Source organism: Camelina sativa, chromosome 14 (genome assembly GCF_030686135.1).
Source record: "Camelina sativa cultivar CO46 ecotype springtype chromosome 14, ASM3068613v1".
NCBI classification, from domain to species: domain Eukaryota; kingdom Viridiplantae; phylum Streptophyta; class Magnoliopsida; order Brassicales; family Brassicaceae; genus Camelina; species Camelina sativa.
This window is the reverse complement of record NC_141893.1, coordinates 12,837,512-12,851,960: the sequence shown is the minus strand read 5'-3', so window position 1 is coordinate 12,851,960 and position 14,449 is coordinate 12,837,512. Positions and strand designations below refer to the sequence as shown.

The following is a 14,449-nucleotide window of genomic DNA, read 5'->3' as shown; positions in this document are numbered from 1 at the left end:
ATGAATAGCTTGTGTTTTTTTTTGTTCTATTCAACTTGGATCAAATTAGAAAAAAAGATAAGAAAATTTATGCTGCAGACCAAAAAAAAAAAAAAAATGATTACTAGGAACGGTGAAAAGCTCGATGGGAAAGGGGAATCATCGAATAGGGTTTCTAGTTTGTTCTTGGATTCGGAGAAAAATCAGCTGCGTAATTGTCGGCCACGGGGCTGACATCATTTCCCATCACATCTCAAAGTTTCAAAACAAGGACAAGAAATAATTCACTACTACTAATAAAAGAGTTTTAGTTAAAACGGCTAGTTTGAAAACTTTGAAATTAGAAAAAGTGATTAACAAGATGGGTTTGTGGCGGAACGATTTACTAATTACTATAAATATATATTTGTCTTTTGCTTTTCTTGTTTTATGTATTTTACGTGGTGTCATACATTAGGATTCGACTTAGTTTCATAAATTGAGCTTCTCTCTTACAAATTGTTAACCGGGTTGTTGGTTAGGCCTTTACATGTCAGTTCAACGGAATCAAATTTGTTATGTTGTTGCTTTATGGTCTTGTAGCGACTGAACTTATATTTTCTCGTTAAAGAGATTCATAAAAGGTTTGATCATTTCTACAATCGACTGCTACTATATTGATAAACTACATAAAGACATGGCCCAGATAAAATGCACACAACAAGGGCTAGGTTTCTTAACTCACACCGAAGCCGATTATTAAATATAACAAATAGAAGGAGCCCAAATTTATATAAGCCCAACGTGTTTCTCCACAAACAAACGAGCCACACTACTAGTTTACTTAGTCAAACCCCAATGATTAGATTACTTCCAAGAAAAGCATTTCTTGACTGATTGAATACAATTTATATTCAAACACGACACGTAGATAAAATCAACTTAACCATTAACATCATTTCGAGTCTACATATTTATTAATATTATTGACCAAAAAAAAGGTCACATAAATGAGTTTCCTAGTCATCAGAAAAAAAAAAACCATCATTGGGTTTAATTTGAGTTCCAACGATTAAAAATTAAATGTTCTTTTGTAGAAATTATAGTGTCTCTCTCGATACCTCTTTATCATTTATTGCCAAGAAGACTATAACCAAATGAGTCTACTACACAAACAAACAAGAATAGCAAAAAAAAAAAATCAAACTTCCCTTCTTTTGGCGACGGCGCGTGTACACCACTCTCAAAGTTAACGCGTGAGCGAAGACCGAAAGAAATATATAGAAAGAGAGACTAAAAAGAGCCAATAGCGCCCACCGAAAACATTTTCTTACCGAACCAAAAAACACAAAACTCAAACAAAAAAAAAAAAAAACACAATTTTATCTCTCTCTCTCTCTCTTAACATACCACAAATGGAGAATTCGCCGAGATACAGAGAAGCGACGAATCTGATTCCATCGCCGAGATGCCACAACAACAACAACAGCTGTAGTATGAGCAGTAGCAGTGAGAGCAACAAACCACCCACAACTCCAACCCGACACGTTACAACAACAAGATCCGAATCCGGAAACCCGTACCCGACAACATTCGTTCAAGCAGACACTTCATCCTTCAAACAAGTCGTTCAGATGCTAACCGGATCCTCCGACAGACCCAAACACGGTTCTTCCCTTAAACCAAACCCGACCACCCATCATCATCATCATCATCATCAACCCGACCCAACAACAACAACAAGATCCACTCCTTCCTCCTCCTCCTCTTTCTCAATCCCTCCGATCAAAGCCGTACCAAACAAGAAACAGTCTTCTTCTTCTTCTTCTTCAGGGTTTCGTCTCTACGAGCGTCGTAATTCAATGAAGAACCTCAAAATCAATCCTTTAAACCCGGTTTTTAACCCGGTTAACTCAGCTTTCTCCCCACGGAAACACGAGATCCTCTCCCCGAGCATCCTCGATTTCCCATCTCTCGTCCTCAGCCCCGTCACTCCTCTTATACCCGACCCGTTCGATCGATCCGGGTCATCCAACCAGAGCCCCGAAGAGAAAGCCATCAAAGAGAAAGGCTTTTATTTGCATCCCTCTCCGGCTACTACTCCGATGGATCCAGAGCCACGCCTTCTTCCTCTTTTCCCTGTCACTTCACCTCGTGTCTCAGGTTCTTCTTCATCAGCTTCTTCTACTTCTTGAAGAACCCTAATTTTTATTCTTTTCTTTTGTGATCTTCTTTTTTAAATTATATATATTATAATTGGGAGTCTGAGAGATGAATGAATGAATCCTGATGAGAATTATTATTATTATACGAGAAAAAAGAATTGTAATGTTGAGATGTTTGCTCAATTTTCAAAAAAAAATCATAGCCCTTTCAATTGTATTAATCTCTCTTCTCTCTATCTATATATGGTGCTTTTGATATATGCTCTTATTTGGCTTCAATAACTATTGTGATGTGTTTGATTGAATTGAATACGAAAACAAATATCAGATTAGTATTATTTTTCACCCCTACTCATATTGAATTCAGTTATTAGTTGTGCAATTTGACTGAAATGATCTTCTAGTAATAATTGTATATAAGCAAGCACACACAATTTGTTGCTTCCTACATTGTTGTTCTTAGACTAAAGAGAGAAACCAAATTGGTCCAACCTTCTTTTGCTAAGTGTTGATGAATGGGAAAAAGGAGTTCTTTTCGTAAATAATAGGGCACACCATATTTTTTTTATCTTCTTTTTTCATACTTTATACAAATTGAAAATAGAAAGAAAGAAAGAGTAAATTGGATAGAAGGAAGTGGGGCTTAGCTGTCTAAAGAGAGAGTAGTATTAATTAAGAGAGGTAAGGAATCTTTTTGACTATATTTGATGATAGGGTTTTGTTTTGAGATTTTGACCCCTTTTACCTATATTTTTAGCCTAATGAATACCAATAACAATATTTGTCCAAAAAAAAAAAAAAAAGAATACCAATAACAATATTGTGGTTTGGATACATTTAGAGTACAATCTTTAGTTGTGGTCTAAATAAATAATATCTTGAGGTCAAAAAATCATGGTGAATGTTTTAGTTGAAAGGTGAACTTTAGTGGCATATGTGGATTGAGGGTAATGGGCAATTACAAGCAAAATGGCCCCATCTCATTTCTTTATACATCTTTAGTTTTGAATATTTCTTTTGGTCAAAGTTTTTGTTTAGAGAAACTTTCAAAAATATTAGTTAGGTGCTTCTTCAATTGGTTGCACAAAAGGGACGTGGTCTACGGAAACGATTAATGCTTAATTTGTTTAGTATTTTTTTGTCATTAAATGGTCTTTCACGACTAAAGTAAAAATTTTAAAATTAAACTTGACTCAATCTTTCTCATGGTGGACCGGATCTATTATTATCTTTTTTTCATCTCTCTACAAAAAATATTTAAAATTCTCATGTGAAGAGAGTTGAACTTGTGTGGCCCATTTCCACTATTAGTGGTGCTATGATAACGATTGCGGTGGACTCATTTTTTATTTCTTTTTTAAAAGTATAAAAGAGATTTTTTTTTTCTTTCACTCATTTGTAAAAATATTTTAACTGTTATATTCTTTTATTGGTAAATCTTCCCCACTATAGAATCCAATCTAATTCTTCTATTGGCAAATCTTATCCACTAGAATCCAATCCGGATTTTTGATGATGTTATATACCTAAATTCCTTAAATTACAGAGTATATTTCAAGATTTAGATGGCTTGTTCTTTTACAACAAAGAATATATTCCAAACAAAAAAAGCGTTAAAAAAAAGCTCGTTTGTAAAAATATCGTTCACTAGTGTATTTATATAAAAACTACTACTATAAAGCAATAATAGAAAAGTCAAAAAAAGTAATGGAGATGTGGTGTGAATAGCAATAATGTTTTCAAAGTTAGGTTCTCATCTCACTTCAAAGTCTTCTTTGGCTCTCTATTTTCTTTTCTTAATTTTAATGAAATTTGGAAAAAGACCATACAGTGCTGAACGAAGTAGTAGTGCAGGTGGGTCTTGTGACCACGAAACTACCAAACATTTCCTCAGACAAACAAACAAACAAATTTTTTTAACAGTTAGCTAAACTGAGTCAGAGCACAGGATGGGCCTAAGCAGAGAACATTATACGTTTTCTTAGGGCTCTTTTATTGCCCCCCATGAACTTGAAGCTGTTTTGAGTACGACCGGTTAATATATACTCTCATCTCTATTAAGTTTTTTTTTGTTTTCATATATAAAATATAATTTATATTTTCTACTTTGACCAATTCACTAACAAAATCTATCCAATTTGTATGTCTAAAACACATATCTAAACTTTATAATTTTTTTTTTTTTCATTTTCATATCAGTTCTGCAGTTCCAATTAAAAACATGAAAAACGGATCTTAATTAGTAATGAAACTCTTCGATCTGTTTTTTTTTTGGTGTGAACTTTTCGATTTGTTTATAACTACGAAGTTGAATTAAAATTTGATTTAAAATCATAAATTGGACCCCAAAACACTTTTCCTAATTCCTACGGTGACGGCATGAAGGTGTCCGCTTTATTTGGGCTCGGACTTGGGCTTTTCCAATCCAAAAACAAGTTTGCTTTGAGACCCCAAAACACTTCTATCTAGCCATACATTTTCATTTTTTTCTTCGATACTGTATATATTTTGTTATATATCGCATTTTCTTAGTGATTACGAGGTTCTGGTCTCGTGGTTCGTACATCGCCGTAAGCCCTAAGATGAGGTCCAAACCATGTAGCCACGTAGACCCCTCCCAACGTCAACGTGAATCGAACTTCTGGCTTGAAAAAACGATGTGATATGTGAACCATGATCTCAAAGTCATAGTTTCATGTGGATACATCCCGAAATTTTACCCTCGATCTTGGAAATTTAAGCAAAGAATCCTCAAATGGTTTCTCATTTAGTCAAGGTTATTTGCGAACCTTTTGTTGATAAAATAAGAATAAATTCAACTTTTTAGTTCGATCGGTTGATTCCATGATCATTAACAATCTCAACAAGTAACCGAAGCTTGATGTGTCGCGTTATGTTTGTTTCGATATAAATAAAATACAAGAGAAGATAAAGAAAGGAAAACTATATATGTCCAATTTGGCTCCGTCGTCTTAAAACAAATGTAAGATACTAAAACATTCATGATGTATATAATAGAAAAACGGAACTTAATTATATGAACGAAACGAATTAAAAGAACAACAACAAAGGAAAAGAAGCGATATACCAATGAATCAAAAGCTTATATGCATCATGATGATGATTAAATAATTAAAAGGAAAAAATAAATAACAAAAAGAGAATATAAGATCATACGTATAACATATAGGATACGTTAAGAAAGAATGGAAAAAAAAAAAGATATATGAAAAAGGTGGAAATTAAGGAGGGGAAATTAATATTTAACGATCAAGAATGAAGAAAGAAGATCGAACGTACGTACGTTGATGAATCAAACCTTCCTCTCTTAGCGTGCGTACCTATAGCAATGCGTGATGGCACTGCAACCACGCCTATAAGGATTATTCCTTCTTCTCTTCTTGCAATCGTAGTAAGATCGGCCACGTCTACTGCAAGGCACATTGTTCTTTTTGAGAGCATCATAGCCAATGTAACGACGTCCTCTTGCGAGTTGACGTCGGTTTGTCTCTGAATCCATTAGAGATTCGAGCTCATCGTCCTCTCCGATGCAACCTTGCCCGTTGATGCATGATTTAGTCAGTGGATAGGTGGCATTGACGGATTTAGCTACCATAGCTAAGATAAAGAGGCCGAAGACAAGTAACATCTTGATACCCATTTTTTTGTTTTCTTTTTTTTCTTTTTTGGTTTTTTACAATGAGTTATTAATTATTACCCTTTTGTTTAGGTTTTTGGTTTCTTCCACGCCCTTTCCTTGTGACAAGGAGAGGGAGAAATAGAAGTATGTGAGATTGTGCAGAAGAACAAATGAGAGATTGGTTTTGTTGGGTGGTAAAAAAAGGTTAAGACAGATTTTGAGATTTTTGCTTGTTATTATTTTGTGGTCGTTAATTCTGTTACTTTGAAATTGGGGGTTTTAACCTCTTTTTTAGGACTATTTTTCTCCATTTTTTCCGTTCGGTGGTTAGATCTATATTTGTTCTAAGTTATATCTGGCTCTGCTTTTTATTCGGCTAGCTTCCTTTTTTTCCTTCTAAAAGTATTAATCGAATGCTCAACTTTAGCATGTAATTCTATTATCAGTTTTGTAACCAATTTCAAAACAAGTTTAAGAGTGAATGGTGATTTATTAGATTTTGGTTTCCTATAAGAGGATGTATATAGGAATCATAATAATACTTTGGAATTTCTTCCCCGTAATTTCATAAACTATGCGTCAGTTTTTCTGCATATTCTATAAAGATATTTCGTCAACTCTATTCTCATATACCTCATTTTTGTTTTTGATCATATTCTCATTGGATCTCATTAGTAATTAGCACATATTTCAGATTCCTTGGATCCTTGCCACTTTATTAATCTCATATATATAATCTATTTATTATCAGTTAGTTTTTAAATTAGAATTTTCAAGACATTTAAAAAAAACAAAAAAAATCTCAGTCAAACGTCCATTTATCATGATATACAAAAGTCCACTATGAATGTACAATGCAATATTGCGATGTGGTATAAGAACAACAACAAAGGAAAACAATGCAAGGAAGAGCAAAGACGAGTAGTGCTAGAGTTGGTAAAAGAGTGTAAGATGTCGGTCAATTATGTTTCTCAAAATATTTTTTTCGTAATGATAACAATGACAAGAAAATCAAGAGATGCATGTCATAGAAATGGGTCAAATCACGTAGCGAACAACTACAACAACGTTCGTTGCCGACGTTTCATTGGTTACTGTGTCTATTGTCATTAAGAAGTTAATCAAACCACACAATTATTCTATAACTAAAATATTTAGAAAAAGTCAATACCAAAAACACTATTTCTCGTACTTATCGTCGCAGTCTATTTACTAAATGGCTAAATGCAGTAGACAAGATACACAAAATCGCGAATACTATTCCAGACCGCCGTAAAGTATGATCTTGAGCTACTTGAGCCAGATGAAAATAAAGACATTTGTGCAAGATGAAGAATTGGGAATATTTTCAAATGTCTCTTTGATAGTTTCGAAGGCTAATTACTTCGTAGTTCACACATAAACACCATCGACATGATTTCTAACATTAGTATTTTGTTTGTATAAAATAAGAAAGTCACTAAAAAATAACGCATGTGTATCGATCATCAAATATATCAACATCAATCATCAAAGATATTTCCTCTCTTTTAAAATGATAAAAATGAAGAAAGTTGTGTTAGTAAATTTCCCATTCAATTACGTGCATTGTTTGTCTTTGTTTTTAATACGCAGGGGTCCATCACATACATATAAAACCAAAAAGACAAGTCATCTTTTTGAGGTGATGTCAAGTAACAAACATTGTTGCTAATCTTGTGATTTGTGGGATATCAATTTCTTAACTAGACAAGTTTAATTTAAAATTAAGATCAAGGTGAAGAAGATTTCGTGGAAATTTTTAACTTTTACCATCTTTTCATATTTCATCGTTTAGAATATATGTGAGTATATCAATAAACACACAAATATATCTATCAATCTATAATTAATTTGTTTGGACCATTATATACCAAGTATATGAGTTTAAAACAGTCTTATTCTCCATATTTATTTTGTCGAACAAGAAAATTTCCAAATTTATGGAATAGAATAAGACAACTTATTGATTTTATTACAAAGTTGAATATCTCTATCGTTTTGTTATTATAATAACTTTTTTTTGGGTCTTCGAACAAACGATTTTTTAAGACTATATAAACTATTGATTAGACGAAATTAATTATTTTGAATCGTACTGATATATGTATCCAAATTCTAGTCAGACAAATTATCTTTATCATCGAGTCTGACAAATGTTGAAAGCTCATAAATCATAATATGCTTAAATCAAATAAGATTATATTATCTGGAAACAAAAATGACAATTATGCCGGAAATCTGTTATTTGGGATTTAGTCCAATTATTTGATAGTTAAAAATGCAGGCTGTTTGACTACTCCCTAGCATTAGTTGGAAAATATTCCAAATTAGAAATAGAAGTTGTGGTGACCTTTCAAAATCAAGTTCACTCTAAAATATTCCGGTGCATTTTTAGCAAAAGTAACTGGATCAGCTAATAAGATTTATATAATACTATAGCCCTTAAGTTAAAGGATAAAGGAAGGTTTGGCTTAAACGTCAAGGAATATTTAAATGTGGCGTGGGTAACTTTTGTTGCCTCTAAATTCCTTTTTTATTAGTAGGATTAGATGCATTACATAGTCTAATACTAGAGCATTTTTTTAAATGACGTGGTAGCAAAATCGTAGAAATTAATTACACGATTATTTTATACAGAGTATACAATTCAAGTATATTTTACAAAAATAACGTGATTTGATCACATCTTATTTTTTGATAATTTACTTATCCATTAAATTGATATCTCTATCTTTTTTATGGGTGTGTTCTTTTCCCTGTCGCGCGACCAGCGACGGTGACAACAAAAATACACTATTACGACGGCAAATAAAAATTCCAGCGACTCATTCAAAACTAACGCACCGATGAACACTGTCGCACACCGTCGATTACGGGGACACTATATTATCAGCTACTGTAAAAGCCTAGATTTTTTGTCGCTGCGTCTATATTTTCCGTGCTTTGACTGTTACGATGGAGTAGAGAAGCATCTTGGCCTTCTATTTTGCTTGTCTCTGTCGCTAATGGAGCGACTAAGAAACGAACACGCCCGTTTCATGCAATATTTTAAAAATAGAGATATGTAACAATTTAATGGATACGTAACAATTTAACTTCATTTCATGCAATATTTTAAAAATACATTTCACATTCAACTTTGCAACCTATTATTTTTACTCATACTACAAAAAAAGAAAAATATAGTATAAACGGTTCTACTTGTATTACACTAGACATCTCCTATAAATGTACCTATAATTCTCGGCATAATTTGCATTTTCCATAACTCAAACTCTAAACCTAGTATTAAGAAACATTAAACATACTTGTGTTCCAACAAAGTACTCAACAAAAAAAATAACTAATTTGTTTTTTTCTAATCATTTAGCTGAATCCTTGAAGAAAAATTTAAGGAGAAAAATGAACTAAAAATATATATAACTATTTGGAGGAGAAACAAATGAGTAGTTGGGGCACTTGGAAGAAGAAGTGGAATAATGGATCAGATATGTATCCACCTTTGCATATCAATTCCTTCATCACCATCATAATCAATTCATCAACATCATCATCAGCTACCTTTCTACTTTGTCCGTTTCACAACTGAGCAAGCCAAATCCTATCTCTCCCTTTCTCTCTCTTCCATGTGATACACTTCGCTTGGCTTCTTCTTTTCTAACCTCCGTACGTCAAAGTTTCTTCTGGTTAAGTCCGTCCTCTTCTCCCTTTTGTCTTTTCGTTTTTTCCTTCTAAAAAGATTCACTCTCTCCTCCGATTCTCATCTTCCCCTCTCTCTCTTTACTTTGCTTCTTTGATTGTGATATCTCTCTTAGCTGATGTTCTTCTCTTTGTAATTCTTGAATTTAGCTGCTGTTTGTTTCTTGGAGATTTTTCATCATCTGGGTTTCTTTAGTTTCACCCGAAGCTTCTGACTTTGAGCTTATCCAGTTCAGGTTAGATGATATAGTTTTCTTGTAGACCAAGCACTCATGAGTTTCTTCTGATAAATTCTTGATCTTTGTTAGTTTCTCAATATTTCTCAGGCCTGCTTTTGTGCTCTGTCTCCAAATTTTGAACCACTCTTGTCCGATTCCAAAGAGGATGGAAGCTTCTACTGGAAAATTACACAAGAGTAATGCCAATTCAGCTGATCAGAAACATAACCCTGGATTTCTTGTAGAGGTAAGCTTCTTGTTTTTGCTTACAGCATCTCTTTAACTGTTTCTGTGTATGAACATTGAACACACACAAATTGAATGATGTCTTTTGTCAGGTAAATAACATTGAGAAGCAGCTATGGACATTAATCCATTCAAAGGGTATATTGCATCCCGATGTGTCTGAATCATACGCGAAAGCAGGCTCCACCTACGAGAAAATCTTTAAAAGCAATCTACAGCACGAAGAGCTTCAAGAAGTAGAGTTCTGTCTCTGGAAACTCCACTATAAGCACATCGATGAATTTCGTAAAGGGCTTAAAACTGATGATCATATCAAGCATATGAAAGCATTCAAGTTGTTTCTGTTAAAAGCCGCTGAGTTTTACCAGAATCTGATTTCCAAAGTCAGAGAATATTACCGCAGACTCTCCGAGGAATCTGGAGAACAAAAAAGCAAATTCTTGTGCCATCGTTTCTATATCTGTCTAGGAGATCTTCAAAGGTATAAAGAACAAAATCTGAAAACACATGAACATCCTAATTGGTCAACTGCAGCTGCATACTATCTTGAAGCTGCAGAGTCTTGGCCTGATAGTGGGAATCCTCATAACCAGGTAACTACTTTCTTACATTACTCTTTTGCATTTTTTTTTGTATTTGCCATTTCTGAGGGATTCTCTTACATTTGTGCAGCTAGCTGTATTGGCGACATATGTTGGTGCTGAGTTATTGGCTCTGTACCACTGTGTAAGAAGCTTAGCTGTGAAAGAACCTTTTCCTGGTGCTTTGAACAATCTTCTTTTGTTGTTTGAGGAGGTGATTGATTCACTGATACCTTTCTATATATCTGCAATTGAGTTATCTTTGCCTTACATTGCTCAAAATGCTTTGTTTTATCTACTGCAGAATAGGTCTTCTCCTTTGAAGTCTCTGTCTACTGATGCACAGTTTAACTTCTTAAACCCATCAGAGAGAAATGTTTCTGTCAAGGATTTGTCAAAAGCGAAACAAGAACTAGTGGCTGGAATTGATTTATGGCCCCTGATTGTTCGAACAACTAGCTTCTTTTTCCTTAAATCCAGGTAAGTTTGGAATCATGAGTAACATTGAATGAAGTACCACGTTTTCTCATCTTTTAGCTCAAGTTCTTGATAAGCCTTTCTCCAAAACTGTTCTTCTCTTCAATTCTTTCTGCTTTGTCTCAGGTTTGATGAGTTTGGTTGTGCATTTGCCTCAACTATAAGAGAACTGGATGCAGTGTTTGCAGCAGATGAGAGAACTTTAGAAGCCATACTGGAGTCTTATCAATTTATGGACACGGCGAGAAAGGGACCTTGTAAAATTCTCCAACTTGTTGTTGTTTTCATCTTCATCTTCCACAACTTCGCCGAGGTTAATGGATCAGACAACGTGAAAGAGGAAGATAAGCTAAATTTGGCATTAACTATGGTGTTCATCGTCATGGGGCGAGTTGTTGAGAGATGTTTGAAGACAAGTCCCTTGGATTCTTGCCCTCTCTTACCTGCTCTACTTGTATTTCTAGACTACTTACCGCTTCTGCTTCACAAGGTAGACGAAGAAGAATACAGGTTTGATGAGAAGAGCGAGAGTGCAATATCTTACTTCTTTGGCGAACTTGTTGATTTCTTGAACCGGTTAAAAGTGAAAGGCAAAAACTGCTCTGCTAAAATGTTGGTAGCTCTCTGGGAAGATCATGAACTGAAGTCTTTGGCTCCTCTGGCTCCCATACATGTACTTTTGGATTTCTCACGTGAAATGGATCTAAGAGAGAGTTTTGATATAGGGAAGGAGCTTCGTCTTCAACGAATTATTAATGCCGCAATTGAGATCACAAGTAGGCAGAAGAAGGGTTCTCAAAAGTGGCTATTCTTTGACAAGCAAAGGACTCAGTTCTACACAGCTTCAGGTGAACTGGAATGCAAAGAAGAACTCTTTCATGGAAATGGAGAGGGTAGTAACAGAAAATGTGTTACAATAGGACCGGTTGAAATCATTCCTTCTGAGAATGAAAGATCTGTGCCTGCAGAAGAGGAAGAAGTCATTCTTCTCAAGCCGCTCGTAAGGTGTCAATCTGCTCCAATCTATTCTTCTGGCATTGCAACACAGCCACTCAGTTCCGATAGCACAACTTCAAGAAATCCAACAACTACATCCGATGAAAGCCTAAGACGTACCTTATCACTCGTTGGCTCTGAAAGTTTCAGCTTTACGCAAGGCCTTCAGGACACGGATCCGCAACATTTGCATCAAGAAGAAGGCACTGTCTCAGGAAGACCTCCATCGCTGAGCGCGTGGGTGGTTGACAAGAACAAAGAGAATGGACGACACGGTTTAGGTAAACCAAATGGGTTGGGCCCTATTGATGAAACAGCACCTATCTCATCGTTTGATAGTCTCTCTATTAGTAGCAGCACCAAGCATCCTGCGTCTTCCTATTCACCTCCTACTCCGTCTGCTCCATTACTGCCTGACGACGCTTCTTGGTTTCATAATGACGCTAGTACTAACAAAGCAGAGAGCTTCTATGACCAGAAAAGATATACTGAACTACCCGGTGTTATGAAGCCATACACAAATCCACCATTTGTTGGGATTTCTTCTTCTGAATGGTTACGTCGGTACAGAGAAAGTCGGAATCTTGGATCAGCCTATTCCTATCAAGCTCAAGGGACAAACAATTTGAGAAACTTCTTGGCTCATGGGTCTTCCAAGATCAGTCTCTTAGCCAAGTACGGGACACCAAACGAACAACCGACGGTCTCTGCTGAAAACCCAACGTTTTACCCTCAGTTCTACATGGAAGAAAATGAATCTAGAGGAGAGAAGCTCTACAACGGTCAACAAAGCACAACAAATGCTTATGGCTTCAGTGACGACCCCGGACCGTTTCTCAGATTTCTGAGTGAGAAAGAGTGGCTGAATGAGAATAGTCAGAGGTTAAGAGGACCTTCTCCTGCACATATGAACAACTAAACGCCCAAGTGAGCGAGTTAACAAGAAACTATCTCAAGTTGGCAAGTCGTGACGACCTGTAGTAATTGTTTTGTCTCCGTGTGTTTGTTACACAAATTTTCAAGAGAACTGAAACCTATATTAAGAGAAGGATCGGTTGTACTTGTACATAACATAAGGACACAAATAAAGGAAACTTGAAAAGTTTTTAAATTCATCAAGTTCTTTAGTTTCTTGAGGAATTAGATTAGTCTTGAGACCATTATACACAAGTATACGTATGATAACAATCAGTATCCAATAATAATCATCTTCTTACATGGGAAAAATAAAGGAAACCAAAAAAAGAGGAACTAATGTTGGAGAATCGAGCAAGTAAAATCCTGATCAAGACGAAGTTCTTGTTTCAGATCCCTTGTTCTTACCTCAAGCAAATGAAAAAGAAAAAGAAAACAAGAAGAGAGTACCAAGGAAAGAGTAAGAAGAAAGCAAATGCTATGTACCAACAATAGAAACTGGATCTTCTTGTAGTACCAAACCCAATCCTCCTATATGCTAGATATATCTGTTGTTAACTGTTCTGTTACACACGTGTCTGCCTCAACCGACTACCGGTGTGTGCATGATCATTTGGTTTTATCATTAGGTAGCAAATTCAGCTCCTGCATTTGTGTCTCCACTTGTACTAAGCCTGTCTGATCAAGAAACCTACAGAACAAAAGGCATTGTAAGCAACTAGTGAAATTTATATACTCTTCAAGATGCATACTCTCAGTAACATTCATCTCTTTCCATAATCTTTAATCAAAGTAAAAAAAAAAAAAAAAAAAACCCTAAAACCTTTATCTGATATGTACTCATTAGATACATGAATCGATTAATAGTCCTAGAAAACAAAAATTGAGTTAAAAGAGATTGACATACCAATTGAGAAGGATAAAGAGAGAAGCGGCGATGATAATGAGAAAGCCAACATGAAGGAGCAACATTGATTGGCCACTGGTGAAAGCTACAGAGAGCATGAAAGCTAGACAAAGACCCAGTAGTAGAAACGCGAATCTCAGAGTGTTCCATGTTGGACCCTGTAACAATAATTACGATCCAAACTTAGGGTTTTTAAACCAAGCAAGTATTACACAAAAAAAGAGAGAGAAATTTGTGTAAATACATTAACGCCTGGAGCTAGAGCTCCGAGAAGAACAGCTTCCGTTGACGAAATCTGAGGTTTCTTCTCCTCCTCCTTCTTCTCCATCTTTCTTCTTCGCGGAATCTGAGTTCAACGACGAATCTGGTTTTTTTTTTTTTATTCCGAGGAGACGATCCAATTTAAACCGAAATTGTATACCGGTTTATTCCGGTTGATGTAAATTTTGGTTTGATTTTTAATCCCATGTTTATATCATTGACCGTTGACTTTTAGGACATATTTCATCACGTTAACCGGTTCTTATGGTTATGGTTATAATCTTCGCCATAAAGAGTTAAAACTTTTATCGTGACCAAAAAAAAAAAAAAAAAAAAAAAAAAAAGAGTTAAAACTTTTAAAGAAA

General features: G+C 35.1%; 4 protein-coding genes across 8 annotated transcripts; 2 read left to right on the top strand and 2 right to left on the bottom strand.

Annotated features, from left to right (window-relative positions):
• The first annotated feature begins 1,011 nt into the window (after positions 1–1,011).
• On the top strand, positions 1,012–2,381 carry LOC104741437 (VQ motif-containing protein 4). Its single transcript, XM_087482992.1, has one exon. It carries the CDS (start codon positions 1,374–1,376, stop codon positions 2,151–2,153), a length of 780 nt encoding a protein of 259 aa, XP_087339118.1. The 5' UTR covers positions 1,012–1,373; the 3' UTR covers positions 2,154–2,381.
• Positions 2,382–5,135: 2,754 nt separating this feature from the next.
• Positions 5,136–5,994, bottom strand: LOC104741435 (protein RALF-like 4). Its single transcript, XM_010462309.3, has one exon. The coding sequence runs from the start codon at positions 5,782–5,784 to the stop codon at positions 5,452–5,454; it is 333 nt and encodes a 110-aa protein (XP_010460611.2). The 5' UTR covers positions 5,785–5,994; the 3' UTR covers positions 5,136–5,451.
• A 3,170-nt stretch (positions 5,995–9,164) lies between these two features.
• LOC104741434 (nonsense-mediated mRNA decay factor SMG7-like) lies at positions 9,165–13,116 on the top strand. 5 transcript variants are annotated; one of them, XM_010462303.3, is made up of 7 exons: positions 9,165–9,475; positions 9,634–9,719; positions 9,810–9,948; positions 10,040–10,540; positions 10,620–10,742; positions 10,833–11,008; positions 11,132–13,116. In XM_010462303.3, the coding sequence occupies exons 3-7, from the start codon at positions 9,868–9,870 to the stop codon at positions 12,918–12,920; spliced, it is 2,670 nt and encodes an 889-aa protein (XP_010460605.2). In that variant the 5' UTR covers positions 9,165–9,475; positions 9,634–9,719; positions 9,810–9,867; the 3' UTR covers positions 12,921–13,116. The 5 variants fall into 5 exon arrangements, with proteins under 5 accessions (XP_010460605.2, XP_010460610.2, XP_010460606.2 ...); XM_010462308.3 differs by having other exon boundaries at positions 9,177–9,470; positions 9,792–9,948; XM_010462304.3 differs by having other exon boundaries at positions 9,229–9,470.
• A 48-nt stretch (positions 13,117–13,164) lies between these two features.
• LOC104741433 (uncharacterized) lies at positions 13,165–14,204 on the bottom strand. Its single transcript, XM_010462301.3, has 3 exons — positions 14,068–14,204; positions 13,824–13,981; positions 13,165–13,607 (listed from the first exon to the last, which is right to left on the bottom strand). Exons 1-3 carry the CDS (start codon positions 14,149–14,151, stop codon positions 13,526–13,528), a joined length of 324 nt encoding a protein of 107 aa, XP_010460603.1. The 5' UTR covers positions 14,152–14,204; the 3' UTR covers positions 13,165–13,525.
• Positions 14,205–14,449: the final 245 nt, after the last annotated feature.